The sequence below is a fragment of the Gekko japonicus genome, unplaced genomic scaffold, assembly GCF_001447785.1.
Source record: "Gekko japonicus isolate JY-2015 unplaced genomic scaffold, Gekko_japonicus_V1.1 scaffold784, whole genome shotgun sequence".
Taxonomy (NCBI): domain Eukaryota; kingdom Metazoa; phylum Chordata; class Lepidosauria; order Squamata; family Gekkonidae; genus Gekko; species Gekko japonicus.
The window spans coordinates 547,435-564,638 of NW_015164207.1; the positions used below are offsets into that span (position 1 = coordinate 547,435).

General features: G+C 59.0%; 1 protein-coding gene across 1 annotated transcript in view; it reads right to left on the reverse strand.

Annotated features, from left to right (window-relative positions):
* Positions 1-240: 240 nt before the first annotated feature.
* Positions 241-17,204, reverse strand: part of LOC107108044 (protein-glutamine gamma-glutamyltransferase E-like) — a 24,469-nt gene continuing 7,505 nt past the window's right edge. The window contains exons 5-13 of the mRNA XM_015408428.1: positions 16,930-17,058; positions 15,992-16,169; positions 14,948-15,083; positions 8,551-8,654; positions 7,295-7,540; positions 6,439-6,726; positions 4,745-4,902; positions 4,099-4,232; positions 241-503 (exon numbers count right to left, since the gene is read on the reverse strand). Of these exons, the coding sequence (XP_015263914.1) occupies positions 356-503; positions 4,099-4,232; positions 4,745-4,902; positions 6,439-6,726; positions 7,295-7,540; positions 8,551-8,654; positions 14,948-15,083; positions 15,992-16,169; positions 16,930-17,058 (1,521 nt within the window). The 3' untranslated portion in view covers positions 241-355. The remainder of the gene's footprint in view (positions 504-4,098; positions 4,233-4,744; positions 4,903-6,438; positions 6,727-7,294; positions 7,541-8,550; positions 8,655-14,947; positions 15,084-15,991; positions 16,170-16,929; positions 17,059-17,204) is intronic.

The following is a 17,204-nucleotide window of genomic DNA, read 5'->3' on the forward strand; positions in this document are numbered from 1 at the left end:
CCCCACGCGTCATGGAAGCCATGTTGGATCAGGCGTTGATGGCCCATCCAGCCACCAGGAGGTCCACCAGTGGGGCCAGAACTCCAGAAGCCCTCCCAACGACACCCCTCCCCTTGCCGCCGGGCGTGTGATCTGGCCTGGAGGGGCCCACCTTGGCCTGACACAGCCGGTTCTTCAAGGCCCTGTGGCCCGAGGGATTTGTCGGAAGAATACGACACCAGACCACACCATCAGGACACAAAAAGACCATGTGTATTGCAAGGCCAATGCTCACAAGCCGAGCCTTCGGACGTCGGGCGCCACAGCCACGGCCGCCTCCTCCTCCCCGGCGGCCCAGCCGCTGCGGCCTTTGGATTCATGGGGCCACCGGCACCGTCTCGAAGGCTTTGACGTCCTGAAATCTGTCGCAGGAGAAATTGACGAGCAGCTGCCTGGTCCCGGCCCTGGTGGGGGTCACGGTGAACTGGAGGGTGGCCACCTGCTTGGCCCCCAGCGGAGGGGCTCTGTGGAGGAAGAGCAGAAGCAGGAGGCCTGGTGAGACCCCCTCTGGCGGAGGGGAGGAGCCACCTGCCCCCCTGGGGCCCACCCTGCCCTGGCCGCCCTCTCAGCCCACCCTGCGGGGCAGTCACAGAGGGGTCGCCACAGAACCGGAGCAGTCTGGGGGACCCCCCCCTCTCTGAAGAAGAAGTGACTCCCGGGATGTCGTCAGTCCTTGAGGTGCTCCTGGACCCCAGCCCTCTCCCACCACTGCCGCGGCCCCTCCTCCTGACGCCAAGACAGGCGAGCTCCGACACTCCCCGTGTGTGGAGGGCCCACCGCTCTGGGGTGGCACGCGGGCTGGCCACGCAGGGAAGCTGCGGGGCTGGGAAAGGCCTCGGCCGGGAGGACCCGCGGGCGGGTGTCGTCTGCAGTCCCAGAGGCTGAGAAGGGCCGAGGTGGGGCTCCTCTGGCCAGACACACATGCCCGCATCTCTCTTGCCTCCCGTGGCACTCCTCCCCTCACCCAACAGGGCCAGGCCGCCGGGCTGAGTGGCGAGCGGGGCAGCTCTGCTTATCCCTGGCGAGGGTTGCAGGGGTGTTGTGATGACAGATGCGGGGGGGGCCCTCCCCCGGTGTGCCAATCCTGAGCTCACTGGGAATGGAGCTCAACAGGAATTGTACGAAGGGCTGGGGGGGGGTGGTGGCGGCGATGCAGAGGCTCAAGGGGTGCCCTAGGGCTGGCCTGGCACGTATTCGGGGTCTTCCCAGGTCCCCTGGCTGAGCCCAAGCAATCACGGCCCTTGGCCATCCATGTGCTGCCTCCCCCCCTCCCCCCCTGGATGAAGCAGCGGGGGTGGGGGGGCAGCTTCACGGGGCTGGCAGACCCCGGCTGGGGAGTGACTTCCGGTGGGACCAGCTTCCTCCTCTCTCGCCCTTGCCGAAAATGAAGGCTGCTTATCTGGCCTTTTACGGTCTTCTCTCTGCAGGGCCTGGAGGCTCCCAGCAGGAGGGGACCCCCTGCCCCTCGAGGCCCCCCCCCCGCCCCTCTCCAGGAGGTCACGTGTTCTGAACGGAAAGGGGCGGGGAGTGAACACGATGCCCTTGTGGAGAGACCATCTGGGTAGGGAGAGAGGGAGAAAGAGCGAGACGCAGGAAGGGGGCTGGGGTCTCCTCCAGAGCTGCAGGTGCAGGAGAGGAGGTGGGTGACAGCGACCGGTGTCCCAAGGATAACGGGAGGCCCCCAACCACTCCGAGGTCCCTCACAAAGCCCCACTCCGCATCGAATGTCTAAAAAATCCCTGTCAGGCGATACGGAGAACTTTCTCTTTCAGAAGGTGGCCGAAGATGGACGGAGGGGGCTGGTTGCTCCTGACACGTCCCTCGTTGCTAGGGAAGACTTGGCTGATGGGGTGGAAGCGCTCCGTGGGAACCGGGTAGGAAAGTGAGGATATCCATGCCCGAATTCTTCCTTGAGCAACGGACAAGCTGACCGTAAGACACTCTGAGAAGGGTTAGGTGGCCAGGTAATCTCTCAGGGAAAGGAGCTCCAGGTGAGTTGGAGCCATCGCAAGCTGTCCCAACAGCAAAGAAACACAGGAGGCCTCTAGAGAAGCCCGCGTGTCCCTGTGAAACGCTGAGGGACGAGCTGGAAACCAGGACGGGCACCCGTGGGAAACCGACGATGGAGGAGCTGGTCCCTGGGGAAGCCCGAAGGCTAGTCACAGCAGGGCCCTGGAGATGGGAAGCGAGGGACGCTCGGGAGCATGGGATGTGTGAGCCCGCCACACCCACCTAGCATTCCCCCCACCCCCGTCTCCTGCCAGCAACCACCCTGCCCCACCCCCACGAGGAACTCTCCGGTTCAAAACGTCAGCCATTGTTATAGCGTTATAATAATGTTATAGCAGTCGATCAGGTTCTCCCGTTTTCATTCCAAAAAGTAACTTTATCAAGAGTAAATTCTACCCAATCCGCCTCCCCCCCCCCTTTATACTGTGCTGAGTGAGCGGTGGGGATGCTGTGTGGCGTAGTGTGTGTCTCGTTTTCAGCACAGCCCGTCAGGCACTTACCCATCTCCAGTTATTTATTTGTGTGTTTGTTTGTTTAGATTTGTACCCCACCCTCTCTGCCACGGCAGGGTCGGTTTGCGCAGGGAATGGCGCTGAACCCACGCCAGGCCCCGGCAAGCGTCCACGTGATCTGCTGCATCAGGCAGGCTTGTTGGGTCTGGTCCAGCGGAGCGCTTCGGACCTTCTTGTGTGTGCCCGTGTGTGCCTGTGTGCGCTTGTGAAGTCCTCTGATGTTGTTAACTATCCTACCCACCCACCCAGCCACGTGGCCAAAAACAAGGTAATACCTTGTCCAAATTTCGTCTGTGCAGCTGAGAACGGCCTGCCTGTGCCTTCCCTCCCCCAGGCTATGCCCTGCGCCCACGGGGCGGCGCTAACCATGCCAGGCGTGGGGCTCTACTGGGGCACCCGGAGGACGAGGGGCTCTACTTGAGCAGAGGTGTGATGGAGGAAGGGCACCCAAGAGGCCGCAGGCAAGCGCAGCCATTCCTCTGCCAGCTTAAGGGTGGAGGGCACCGTTCCTGGGTGTTCGCAGCAGCAGCAGCCGCAGCCGCAGCCGCAGACCCTCGAGCGGGCCTGACTGGCTGGGACCGGCGGGGGTCAGGAACCCTCCTCTCCTCTCCTCCCTGGATCACCTCTCCTCAGGCAGACACACCTCTGGTAAAGGGAAGGAGGCTACAGGGCGGCTGTTCTGGCCACTGCTGGCCCCTCCGCCAAGGACTCTGCCAGGGGAAGGGGAGCCGGGCCTGCCTGGCAGACGCGTGTGGTGACCGCGTCGGGTGTCCCTGCCCGGACTGGCTTTGTGAGCTAGGGAAGGGCAGTCGAGGTCCCCGGGAAGGCGCCAAAGAAGCAAGAGCCGCCTTCTTCAAGCACAGCCCCCCTCTGTAGTGTATTCAGATGCTGCCCTGAATGCATGAGGATGAACGTAGAATCATCCCATAGAGAAGCTATGCTAAGCTTCAGACGTCGGCAAGGATTCGCGCCGAAAGTATTGTGTCCAATCACATTTGAACTGTCTGTAGTGGGAATGCTTATGATTGGGCTGTTATGCGAACAACCTGATAGGTTGATAATTGTATAGTAGGTGTGGCTACATTAGCCCGGAATGTTTAAATACCGAACAGCAACAATGAAAGCTGGTTCGGGCTATCAGAGAAGTTGTACCGTGTCAGAGAAGTTGATTGTCGAGCTGAATAAACCTGAGTTTTGCTGAAATCACTCTCTGGCTATTTTGTTAAGCACGGACTTAACACCCTCCCCTCCCCTCCCGTAGTCATGGAGCCCCCGTGCCCCGCTAGGGTTACCAACTTCCAGCTGGTGACTGGAGATCTCCCGGATCTACAGCTCATCTCCAGACGGCAGGGATCAGTTCCCCAGGGGGGACGGCTGGTCATGTGGAGGGTGCGGAGTGTGCGGCATCACAAACCCCGCTGAGACCCATCGCCTCCCCAGACCCCAGGTCCCACCCAGGTCCCACCCCTAAAACCTCCCGGGGCTCCCCACCCCACCCCCGCACCCTGCCCAAAGGCCCAAGAGCCCCGGTACTCACTCCAGCCGGATCTTTTTCGCCAGCAAGTCGCTGCCCTCCGCCAGCAGCACGCAGCCCTTGACCTCCTGGGCGAGAGGGTTCGTGAACAGCACCTCCACCGGCACCGGCTGGTTCACCTTTGCCTGGCCCAGCACCTGCCCCAAGGCGGAAAGAGGCCCTCTCTCACCACCGCTCAGGCACACCAGGGCCCTTCCGGGCACCCCCCTGAGGGCCAGGCTGGTCCCCCCCCAAAAAAGCCTCTTCCTTCGCCCCCCCCTCCGCTGCCAGGGCCCGGCCCTCTCGTCCTCGGAGATCCTTCCTGCAAGGAAGCAGCTGCCAGGGTGGGGCACAGGGTGGCAGCGGGCCAGAAAACTCACTGGGCCCTAAGGCCAGCCAGCCCCTTTGCTCCACCATGGCTTTTGTGGGGCATGCATGGAAAACGTGCCCCGACATCTGCCGCTGGGTGCCCACCACTTCCTGCCAGGAGGGGTCTCGCTGCCACCTCGTTTGCCTGCTGGCACGGGCTTTGGAAAGAGGTTCCCCCCACCCCCAGGTGTTTCCCCTTTCCCCCCACAAAATGCCCCCCAGGCTTCCTGCCAGCATTCCCTCTCCCCCCCCCGCCTGTCCCGAGGAGGAGGGTGCTGGGTGTGGGGTGTGGGGCACCGACCCTGATGGTGAGGCCGGGGTTGTCCAGGGTGACCACGCGCTCCACCAGGGCCTCCCCCTCCTTCGCCACGTGGCACAGGGCCGTGGTGTGGATCATGTTGTCCGTTGTCAGGTGCTGCTGGTACTCCGCGTAGGAGATGTTGATCGGGACGGTTTTCTCTAGAGACAAATACCGGGAGAGTAAAGGGAGAGGCCCCCAAAGCCGAGGAGCAAAAGTCCGTCTCACACCCTCTTGGGGGGGGGGGGGGACGACTGATTTTGGATCCAGTGTCTCTACGCTGCTGCCTTTCACTGATCTAGGGCGTGATGGGTTTTTATCCTTTCTTTTCAAATGGCATAGTGTCTTAGTTGCCTGCTTTTATTATTTTTTTTAATTTGATGGTAAGCTGATTTGGGGGCACCTGGCTAAAAAACTGAAGTAAAGACATCTTAATAAATCAATATTTTAATAAATTATGTTTATTATTATTCAGTAAATTTATGGCAGGAGGGGGATTCGAACCTGGGTTCGAGAGAGAGAGATCTGGAACCAGGAAACTCTCAGGCAGGAGGCCTCCACAGATGGGGGGGGGGAGAAGGAGGGGGAGGAGGAGACAACTGGATTTATACCCCGCCCTTCACTACCCGAAGGCACAAACTCCTTTCCCTTCCCCTCCCCACAACAGACACCCTGTGAGGTAGGTGGGGCTGAGAGAGCTCTTGACAGAAACGGCTCTTTTTCAAGAACTACTCTTGTCAGAGCTACGGCTTGCCCAAGGTCATCCAGCCAGTGGAGGAGGAGTGGGGAATCAAACCCCGCCTTTCACTACCCAAAGGTGTCTCAGAGCGGCTCACAAACTCCTTTCCCTTCCCCTCCCCACAACAGACAAACACCCTATGAGGTAGGTGGGGCTGAGAGAGCTCTGGCAGAAGCGCCTCTTTTTCAAGGACAGCTGTGCCAGAGCTTGTGACTGACCCAAGGTCATCCAGCCAGGTGCAAGTGGAGGAGTGGGGGAATCAAACCCGGTTCTCCCAGGTTAGAGTCTGTGCATTTAACCACTGCACCAAATTGGCTCTCTGGAGGAAGAAGAAGAGGAGGAGGAAGGAGGAGGAGGAGATTGGATTCCTACCCCGCCTTTCACTACCCAAAGGTGTCTCAGAGCAGCTTACAATCTCCTTCCCCTTCCCCTCCCCACAACAGACAGACACCCTGGGACGTAGGTGGGGCTGAGAGAGCTCTGACAGAAACTGCCCTTGAGAGAACAGCTCTGACAGAACTACGGCTTGCCCAAGGTCATCCAGCCAGGTGCAAGTGGTGGAGTGGGGGAATCAAACCCGGTTCTCCCAGATTAGAGTCCGTGCACCTAGCCACTACACCAAACAGGGAGAGGGTAAATGGATCCCCTTTTAGGGAAACAAATAGACAGGAGAGTGATAACCATTTGCCCACCTGTTAGGCACACAATTCACCAGGCAGCTCCAGCGGGCTGCAGAGCATCTTCCCTTCCATCATACCCCAGTGTTTGGTGAAACCACTCCTGAGGGTGGCCGGTTTCCTGTCCTTGCAATGCGGGGAGGGGGGGCTGTTGTTCTTGCTCTGAAAACCGTGGCCCCTCCCTCCGCAAAAGTGGGCGCTCCAGCAGCCATCCCCTCGCCTGCCCGCCCCGTCGGGAAGGGTGGCGCCAGGGGCCGAGCCCCGCCCGGAAGGTCACCCACCTTCTTTGGGGCCCAGGGTCATGGACTGGGTGTTCTTCCAGACCTCGTGGACTGGCTTCCCCGTGTAGACGATGGTCCACGCGGCCATGTGTGTCTCCACTGTCCTTGGCTCGGAGGCGTGGTTGGTGAGCGTCAGAGCCAAGCAGACGTCTTTGCCCACCTCCGGGGTGCGCTCCAACGTGAACTTCCCCGAAACGTTGGGGATCAGATCGGCCGCTGTGGGCATCATCCTGTTCAGGTTCAGCTTTTCACGAGCTTTCTCAAAGACCGTCCTTTCTTTGGCAGAGCCTGCAAGAGAGAGCGCAGGGCTCGCACACCAGCAGCCCCGTGGGGCCGGCCACGGTGGCTGGTGGAGTGGGGCAGGACACGACTTCCCGGGCTGACGCTCATCCACCTCCACGGGGCTGGCGGTGAATCGGCATGCCGGGGGGGGCCTCCGGCTCTCAGCCTCTACAGAGGCCGTCTTAGGAAGGGGGGAGGAGAGTCGGAGGAGGAGGAAGAAGAGGAGGAGGAGGAGGAGACTGGATTTGTACCCCACCCTTCACCCAGCATCTCAGAGCAGCTTAGAGTCTTGTTCCCTGGGCTGAGAGAGCCCTTTTGAGAACTGCCTTTTAGTGAACAGCTCTGAGAGAACTGTGACTGACCCAAGGTCACCCAGCTGGCTGCAAGTGGGGAATCAAACCCAGTTCTTCAGAGTAGAGTCTGACGCTCTTAACCATCCCGCCAGGAGGTGCAGCCCTGGTCCCAAGCACGGCACCTCGAGGGGCCAAATGCCCAGCGGAAAAAGCTTTCGCAAGGAGGCCAGAGGCACCTCCACCTGTCTGAGGAGGAGGCGGCCTCCCTCGCCTTGCCTTACCTTCTGTGTATTTGTAATTGCCAGTGACGTCCTCACGGGCATAGCTGCCCACAGCCTTCGTGCTTGTGAACTGGCCGATTGACTTGGTCTCCGTGTAAAGCCTCTTGGCTTCTGTTGTGGACGTGTCGTACGTCCAGGTGACGCGGTCCGCATTGACCTCGGCAAAGACGAAGGGGCTGTCGAACCGCAGGTCCACGTCTCCCTCTTTGATGGCTGTCAGAGAAGCCGGACCGCACTGGAACAGGCCTGCAGGGTTCAGGAGAGGGGGGCGGTGGTGGGCAGGGAACCGGAGGTGGTGTGTGTGTGTGTGTGTGTGTGTGTGTGAATGAGGGCTGCAGGCAATGGGAAGGGCGTCCCCTTGTCATGATGCGCGGTGAGTGCCTGGGGGGTGCCTGGGGGCCACAAACCCAAGCTCCGAAGGCTGTGGACGGGACGAGGCCCATTCAGGGAGGCAAGCTGGGGGCTCTGCAGCAGCAGCAGCAGCAGGAAGGAGAAGAAGAAGAGACTGGATTTATACCCTCCCGCCCTTCCCTACCTGGAGGGAGTCTCAGAGCAGCTGACTAACTCCTTTTCCCTCCCCACAACAGACACCCTGTGAGGCAGGTGGGGCTGAGAGAGCTCTGACAGAAACTGCTCTTTTTCAAGGACAGCTCTTGCCAGAACTGTGGCTTGCTCAAGGTCATCCAGCCAGGTGCAAGTGGAGGTGGAGTGGGGAATCCAACCCGGCTCTCCCAGATTAGAGTCCTCTGCGCACTTAACCACTGCACCAGACTGGCTCTCAGGGAGGCTTTGGCCTGAGATTCTGTGCCAGTGGGCCTTCCAGGGCCCCTGGGGACTCTCCAGAAGGGTCCTCCTTGGGTTGATCCAGCAGAGCTCTTCTCGTGTTCTTCCGAGAAGGGAGAGGAGACGTGGTGGCCAGGGCCATAAGGGATGAATCAGCACAAAAAGACCTGAGCGGGAAGGTCAAAAGCCCCCATGTACTGTGCTGCCAGAGAAGGTGCAGCCAGGCAAGGGCTGCAGGGAAACCTGACCCACCCCTCCCCCATGCACACAGGCCACTCCTGAGGTCACGTCTACCGCTGGGCACGTGATGCGTGCAGCCAGGGGGGCCAAGGAAAGGGCAAGCAGCCTCTTGGCGGCAAGGCAGGTGGGAATGCTGGCGATGCCTAGCGGACAGCGAAGGGTATTTCTACCGCATGGGTGGGACCCACGGCCAGGAGCTGAACAGAGCAAAACGCAAAGCCGCTTCCTCGCACCTGCACTTCTCTCCTGCGGAGTCGCGTCTAAGATCTGCCACCCGTTGTAGGCAGGGCCAATGTCACGTCGAACAAACCAGCTCTCGTTCCACACGTGGAAGTTCCTGCAAGCAAGAATGAGCCGGTGAGTCCAGAAGGCCCTTTTGAAGGCGCAGCACGTCAAGTCACCGGCAAGTTTAATTGCCAAAGGAGATCAGCTCCCAAAGAAACCAGGCGTGCCCTAGAAAGAAAGAAAGAAAGAAAGAAAGAAAGAAAGAAAGAAAGAAAGAAAGAAAGAAAGAAAGAAAGAAAGAAAGAAAGAAAGAAAGAAAGAAAGAAAGAAGCACCACAGCAACAGGAGAGGGGGAGGAGGGGAGGGGAGGAGTCGCCCCCCCAAGTACTCCACCACGACCCCCACGACCCCATTGCAGCATCTCCTCTGCGGCCACCTTGAGCCCTCAGGCCATTTCAGCTACATGCCTTGTGACAGGCGAGATCCAGGAAGGTCTCCCTTCTTCGTATCTGACAAAGGGAGGGTGGACCCTTCGGAGCTGAGAAACCCCCGACAAATCTGGCCAGTCTCTCGGGTGCTCCCAGACTCACATCCAGCTCTTCTACTGCTGCCCTCTGGAGCCCTTCCTTTGAGGGGGGGGACTCCCTTCCTTGCCACGCCCCCCTCACCCCTGCACTGTATTCTTGCTGCTTAAGGGGGGGGCAACAGTGGGAGGGCTTCTGGTGTCCTGGCCCCACTGCTGGACCTCCTGATGGCACCTGGTATTTCTGGCCCAGAGTGTTGGACTGGATGGGCCATTGGCCTGATCCAGCGTTGGCTTCTCTTACGTTCTCTTGTGTTCTTACCTTCTGACTGGGACATAAACAGGCTCAGGGACCTCCAGTCTGACTTGGATCCAACAAAGGGGTCTTTGACCCTCCAAAGCGCCTACCCGGAAATGCTCGTTGGCTTCTACGGTACTACTGGACCTGAGACTCTAGGGATCCAAGAAGACCCCCTCCCACCCAAAGGGAGTGCTTGCAAGATGAGTCCGGGGCCTGAAGTCCAGGAAGGTTAAACTGGGCAAATGTGTGTTTGAGTCGTGCCGTGGAAGGGAGGTTCCTGGACATCGCAAGTGGCCGCACACCAGAACAGCCGGTCACAGAGCCAGCCGCAGGGATAGTGATCTTGGTTCCAAGCAGGGTTCAAGATCTGCTTTAGAGATGGAGAGGTTGTTGCACCCTTTGGGAACAGTGACCACAACTGCTATTTAGTTCAGCGTTCGGGTCAATGGAAAGTTACCCCTACAGTCCAAAACTGTAACATTCAATTTCAAAAGAAGGAACTTGGCAAAAAATGAGGGGAATAGTTGAAAGGAAGCTGAAAGGGAAACCCCAGAGAGTCAGATCGCTAGAGGATGCTTGCTTGGCAGCTATTTAAAACCATGCTAACTGGAGCCCCAAGAGGGTGCTTTCCAGAAGTCTGAAAGGCGGCCTGTGTGGCTAACAACACAAGTCAAGGAAGCTACAAAGAGGCTTCTTTCAAAAAGTGGAAGGCCTGCCCAACGAAGTGGACAGAAGGGAGCGCAGGCTTTGGAAAAGGAAGTGTAAGTTCATAAGTAGGCATGCAAAAAGAGACTCTGAGGAGCACATTTCTTTAAGTACATCCAATATTGGGGCTGGTGCTATTTAATTTGTTCATAAATGATCCGGAACCAAGTGTGAGAAGTGCAGAAGAAGAGTTGGTTTTTATACCCTGCCTTTCTACTACCCCAAAGGAGTCTCAAAGTGGCTTACAATTGCCTTGACCGTTCCTCTCCCCACAACAGACACCCCCTGTGAGGCGGGTGGGGACTGAGAGAGCTGCCTGCGACTGACCCAAGGACACCCAGCCGGCTTCACGGGGAGGGGGAGGAGGAGGAGTGGGGAATCAAACCTGGTCCTCTGGATTAGAGTCTGCCTCTCTTTACCACTGCACCACACTGGCTCTCAAATGGCCAAGTTTGCGGATGGCCCAAAATTATTCAGGATGATGAAAACCAAGGTTGACTGTGAAGAGCATCTCCAAAAACTGGATGTGTGGGCGGCAGTGTGGCAAATGAAGTGCAAAGAGCAAAACGTCAGATGATGATCAACAGAGGCAGAACATCCAGATCTCAAGGTGCCACAGTCCCCGCTGTACACCGCACGGCTCAGGCCGCACCTGGAGTATCGCCTGCAGTTCTGGAGGCCTCACTTCAGAAAGGGATGTGGGCAGAACGGAGCGGGTGCAGAGGAGGGCGATGAGGATGACCGGGCGGGGGGGGGGGGGGAGACCCAGAAGCCCCGCGAGGAAAAGGGCCGAGGGGCTTCTTGGGAAGGTTCAGTCTGGAGAAGAGGAGGGGTTTTTTGGGGGGGGGGGCAGAATTGCTGTCTTTTAATGGCTGTCACTTAGAGGAAGGTAAGGGGCTGTTCCTTTTGGCAGCAGAGGAGAGGACTCGCAATAAGGGGTTTGAATGATGGGCAGGAAGATTCCGGCTGGATAGGAGGAACCTTTTTCTCTTTTTTTTTAACAGTAAGAGCAGTTCAGCAGTGGGGATGGGCTCTGCCTGGGGAGGCGGTGCACACTGGAATGGGCTGCCTGGCCGTCTTCAAGCATAGTGGCTCTGGACGAACGCCTGTCAGGGACGCTCCAGGCCAGGGGTGGCCAGACTGCGGCTCTTCCACACATCCTGCGCGGCTCCCAGCAGGGCGGCAGCGAAGGGGAGGCAAGTGCCTCCCTGGCTCCTCTTCCCTCCCCCAGCCAGCGCTCCTCTCCCTGGGAGGGCTTATGGGGTGTGGGTGGGCCGGGAGCAGAGAAAGAAAACTCACTCTAAATGCATTCTCAAAGGCCCCCCCCCCATCCTGGAGAAAGCATCTGTCTCTTTAAATGTCATCAGCACCATCTGTTTCCCCCCCTTTTGTTTTTATTTCTGGCAGCCTTATTTGAGGTTAATGGTAATAAAAACCAACCTGCATGTTTTCCAATTAAAACGTGTGTGTGTGTGTGTGTGTGTGATATCTGTTCTTGCCTTGCGGCTCTCAGGCGTCTGATGTTTCCTCTGTGTGGCTCTTAACGTTGGGCACGTTTGGCCCCCCCCTGCTGGAGGCCGGTCCTGCACCGATCAGGAGGTTGGACGGGATGACCCGTGTGGCCCCTCTGCCAGCTCTACGATTGATTCCATGATCCCCACTGGATCCCCACACAGTCCCAAGTCCAGGCACAGGCTGAGGGGGGTCTGGACGGGGTGAGCCTGTTCTCCCACCCCAATCGTTTTGAAGGCGAGTGGAGCCACGCGTTAAACTCATCTATCAGGCCTCTATTTGCACAGTGAGTGATTAAAATGAGGAATTCGCTGCCAGAGGATGCAGGGATGGCCACAGGCACAGATGACTTTTTAAAAAGGGGGACTGGACAGATGCACGGAGGACTGAGGTCCATCAGTGGCAACTAAAGGGAACCTCCATATCCAGAGGCAGTCAGCCTCTGAATACCAATAGTCAAAGGCGGCAGCAGGGGAGAACCTTGGCCCCCGTGCCCCGTTTGCCTGGCCTGCCCAGAGGAACGGGTTGGTGAATCCATGAGACAGGGTGCCGGGCCAGACTGCCTCAAGGGAAGGGCCACTGGTGGCAGAAAAGAGTGAAAAAGAAGTCGAGACCTCAGCAATCGGGGAGAGACTTCTGCAGCTAAGTGGAACAGCACAGTGTTGCAAGGCAGCGGGTTGCTGTTCTATCCTTGATTCTCTTCCCCATCTCATGGAATGCTCCTGTCCTTCCCTCGTGCAAGATCACCCAAAGACAACAGAATGAAAGAAAAGGAAATAAGAGATGCAAAATGGGGCAAGACCAGGGGAGCTTTATCATGGGCCCCCTCTCAAGCAGCATCCCCATAAGAACATCAGAGAACACAAGAGAAGCCAACTTTGGATCAGGCCAGTGGCCCCTCCAGTCCAACACTCTGTGCCCCAAAATACCAGGTGCTATCAGGAGGTCCAGCAGTGGGGCCAGGACACTAGAAGCCCTCCCACTGTTGCCCCCCTCCCAAGCACCAAGGATACAGAGCATCACTTGCTCCAGACTGAGAGTTCCTATCTATACCTTGTGGCTGTAGCTCCTGATGGACCTCTGCTCCATATGCTTATCCAATTCCCTCTTATAAGAACACAAGAGAATCCAGTGTTGGATCAGGCCAGTGGCCCATTCAGTCCAACACTCTGTCACACAGTGGCCAAAAATACCATGTGCCATCAGGGGGGCCAGCAGTGGGGCCAGGACACCAGAAGCCCTCCCACTGTTGCCCCCCCCCAAGCACCAAGAAGACAGAGCTTCCCTTGCCCCAGACCGAGAGTTCCTATCTGTACCTTGTGGCTAAGAGCCACCGATGGACCCCCCCAAGGAACCAAGAATACAGAGCATCACTGCCCCAGACATAAGAACATAAGAGACGCCAGTGTTGGATCAAGCCAGTGGCCCATCCAGTCCAACACTCTGAGTCACACAGTGGCCAACAGTACCAGGGGCCATCAGGAGGTCCCACCAATGGGGCCAGGACACTAGGAGCCCATGGTGTATGCACAGTCAGTGTGCCAGCTCCAGCACTGACTGGAGGACAAAAGCATTTGTTCCCACAGAGAGGCACATCTTGTGTCCCCGCAAACGAGCCTTTGCCCCTATGGACCCGTAGCAGAGTCCCAGAGAGCATGGTCCCATGATGCACCTAAATAAATCACGTGTTGGTCACTTGCATTCACTACATTTTTTCCAAGTGCACAAAAAAATTACTGGACAAAGGAAGCCGCCCCCCCCCCCAACCCCAGCTGTGGTGGATTTCTGGGGACAGGTGGCCTCAGGAGCTGAAGGGCCATCGCTCACACGGGAAGGGAGATGTGGAGACACGGAGCAAGAAGGGTCATGCAGGGCTGCTGAGGCGGGTACTCAAGGAACAAACATCTGGGGGTCCAGGTGCCCAGCTAGAGGGCCACTGACGCCAGCTCATGCGGCACCCACGAAACGCATTTACTCTTTTAGCAAATGCAGTACCGCACTGCAGCCACTGGGGGCAGGAGGAGGGCTCTGCCTTTCTGCAGCCTTTGCGAGGAGGCCGAGGGGAACCCTAAGAGTTGCTTCTCAGATGCGGCTAAACTCGTCACCAACCAAGCCAGCACTCAAGCAAGGCAAGACCAGCCAGGACAAGCTACAGCCATGGCCAGGATGACGCCTCCTAACGAGGTGGTCGTTCTCTCTAGCAGTTTATGGTTTCCCTCTCCCGTTAGCGTCACCCAGCTCCATAGTTTTGTTTCCACAGCCAGAGCTTGTAAAGGGGAACCCTGTCGGTGTGTGGTAGCAGGAAACAAAACAAAAAACCTTCCTTGTCCTTTCCTTATTTTCTCTCTTTTCAGTACTTTTCACCGCCTTCTTTATGCTTTCTTCCTTTCATGATCTGCCTTTTCTCTATTCCCACTTCTAATTTTTCTCTCAACCCCCCCCCCCATCTTATTTTCAGTCTTGGTCTCAAGCAGGGGTCATTTCGTAGAAAAAGAGGTGCAGGAGCTCATTAGCATAACTCATTTGCATATGCCACACCCCCTGACATCACCGGAAGTGTGTCAGAAGGCAACACCCACCGCTCAGGCTCCACTGGACTGTTTTGGATTGCTAGCTATTGGGGGCGGGGCGCAGATCTGTCCTCGCAGAGGAGGGAGAGCTTGTACCTGAATAAAACTTGGTCTTAAAGGTGCCACTGGACTGTTTTGGACTGGGGGCCCTGGAGGGGGCTCTGCAGCTTACCTGGCTGCTTCTTGCTTTGACCGAGAGCTGCTGGGAGCAGGGGGTGGGGCTTGTTGCATGTGCCCGCCCCCTGGACTCTTTACTGCTGGAGCGCAGCTTAGAACATACTTAATGGTGGGCATGGTTGAAAGCCTTTGTTAATCTTATGAATTAATATTATGAACAGAAGCGGTTAATATTTCCCCATCATCTATCAAAGCACTAAAAGGCTGCTTCCCCTTGGTGCTAAAAAGAGGAACACAAGTCAGAATTTAGCTCAGCTTCCATTGCAAATAGCATTGGGGTGGGGGGTGGGGTGGGGTGGGGAGACAACCTGGGCCAGGATATTCTGATTTCTTTCATTCCGGGCCCGGAAACTCCCAGGGGCATCTTGTTTTGAGATCCCTCGTTTTATTTTCTGCTGAGTTAATGCCTGCCACACACGGACAGACAGGCGAGAGGGTCGCCACTTGCCTGGCGGGGGTGGGGGGGGTGGGGGGATCCCGATTTTGTGGCCTTCTGCTTGCCACCGGCCAGCTGGCCAGTGGGAGGGAATCCCACCAAAGAGCGGCACGTGGCACGTGCTGGGCCCCTGCACAGAAGCCCAGTGGCTCCCAGAACCACCTAGAAGAAGACGAACTACCAGATGCTGTCTGCTCCCAGGTTCAGAGGGTTCCCAGAGGAATCGTAGTAGACATCCACGGTGAGGCTTCTGTCTGTGTCGTGGGCAGAGTTGAAGTTTGTGATCATGCGTGTGGGGATTCCCAGGCACCGGAGGACTAGGAGAGGGGGAGAGAGAGAGAGAGAGAGAGAAGGTCTTGGGGCCGGCCCTCCCTTGGTGGGATCCTCCCCCCCGTGGCCCGCAGGTCTCCCCTGGGCGGAAGCCGGAGGTTGCAGCAACCCCACCCCTGCCAGGGCCCCGTGGCTTAGGGCGAGAGCCGAGGTGCTGCGTGCAGAACAGGAGCCACGCCTGGGAAAGACCTCCCCCACCCCGAGACCCTGCTGAGCTGCTGGCTGCCAGAGGAGACCCGGCCCGTCGTGATGGGCCAAGACAAAGCCTTGGCCGGGCTTGGCAGAAGGCCAGTCTGTCCACCCGCAGTGATACAGGAGCCCCTGCTGAGGGCGGGCCGGGGGGGCTTGGGAGCCAGGCAGGGTGGGGGGGGGGTGCCGCCTCCCATCCAAGAGCCGTCACTGTGTGGGAGAGGAAAGGGGCTCGCTGCAACCCCCCCGCCCCCACCCCCCATGCTGCCTCCTCTCCCTCAGCCCCCCCTGCCCCCTTCAGGAGGTGCCCTGGGGGGGGGAGGGGTGCGTGCCTGTCTGTCTGTCTGTCTGTGTGCAGGGGAAGACTTCGGCCCTGCCTCCGGGCCATTAAAAGACCACCGCACGGGATGAGAACCACACGTCCTCACAAACAGTAAATACAGCAGAGTCAAGGGAATCGCAAGAGCCAGAAAACGGCCAAGCCAGGGGTCAGTGGGCCGAATCACCCCAGGAGGCAGCCCCGAGGGCCCTTTGCACATGCTCAGGAGGAGGAGGCCACGTGAGGCAGAGGGGCCCTGGCGCGACACCTTCCCCGACCCGGCCTTCTGCCGCCAGCGCCCAGCCAACGCTTCCCTCCCCCGGCACAGGCACAGGCGGCGGAGGGGCCCCGGCGTCCCCACACCACCCCGGGGCGAAGGAGGCTCACCGGTGGTCAGCACGCCGGCAAAGACCCAGCACTGCCCGTACTTGACCGCCTTGTAGCCGGAGGCCTTCCACTGCCGGAGGATGTCCACGCTCCCGGTCCAGCTGCTGGGGTTCTGCCCCCCGCGGTAGTTCCCGCTCCAGTTCCCCTGCAGCACTCCGCTGTCGTCATTGCTGTTGACCTGGGGAAAGGCAAGGCGGCCAGGCCTCCCCTCAGGCCACCGTCTCCCGGCCACGCCCCCTGCTGTCACCGCCCCCCTCCTGCTCCTCTGCCACCCTGGCGGGGGGGTGTTCCCTCTACCCGCCCACGCCGGGTGGGGCCCCCAGAGCCACCAGCCCTCTCCTCCCCGGCCTGTCGGGCTTCCTCCCTTTCCTGCCCCGCTCCCAGCCTTTCCCAGCCCCTGACTCCGCCCACCTCCCTGGCCCCACCCCCAGAATTAAGCCCCGGTGCTCAGGGGCCGGGCGGGGCACTACGAGGGGCTCCCTCCACTGCTGTGCAGACCCTCGACGATTAGGGGGGGAAGTCCTGGCTGGGGCTCTCCCCAGCTGCCGCCTGGAGCCCCCCCTCCCCCCTCCGGGGCACATTTCCTCAACCGCAGCTTCCCCTGAGGGACCTCGCCCAGGGGTCCTCAGGGAGCATGTATCCCCCCCCGCCCTGTGACTGCGCCACGGAGCCTCCATTGGCCTCCCTCTGGCCCGTGGCTGGATGTGGAAGCCGTCTCAGGGAGATCCGGCTCCGGTGGGGAAGGGACTGGACCGACCGCCACTCGGGCCCTGTGCCCCTATCGGGAGGTTGATCCACGTGGAGGACGGGAGCCTGGCTGTGTCTCTGGAGCGGGGCGCGCCGTGGGGCATGGACAACGCAGGCACTTGCAGACAGGCGGCATCCAAAGAGGGAGGATCCCCCCCGCCCCTCCCCGCCCCTCCCCGGCAGTCTCTTACCATGGCACTCAGCACGCGGCCCACGTGCTTGGGGTCATTCCGGTGAGTCATGTCTCTGTTGGCGTCCTGTATGAAGCTTCTGCTCCGGTCCAGGAGGGTCAGGCAGATATTCAAGATGTCATCTTGAAACTGGTTATGGAGGAAGACATGAGCAACCTGACCTGTCCTGCCATTTGCAACCTAACCTGCAAATTCTCGGCCTAGGTCGAGAAAGGAGTGCCAGTGTGTCCGTCCCAGTCCCCCCCCCCCCCCGCCCTGCACGAAATGGGGTTGAA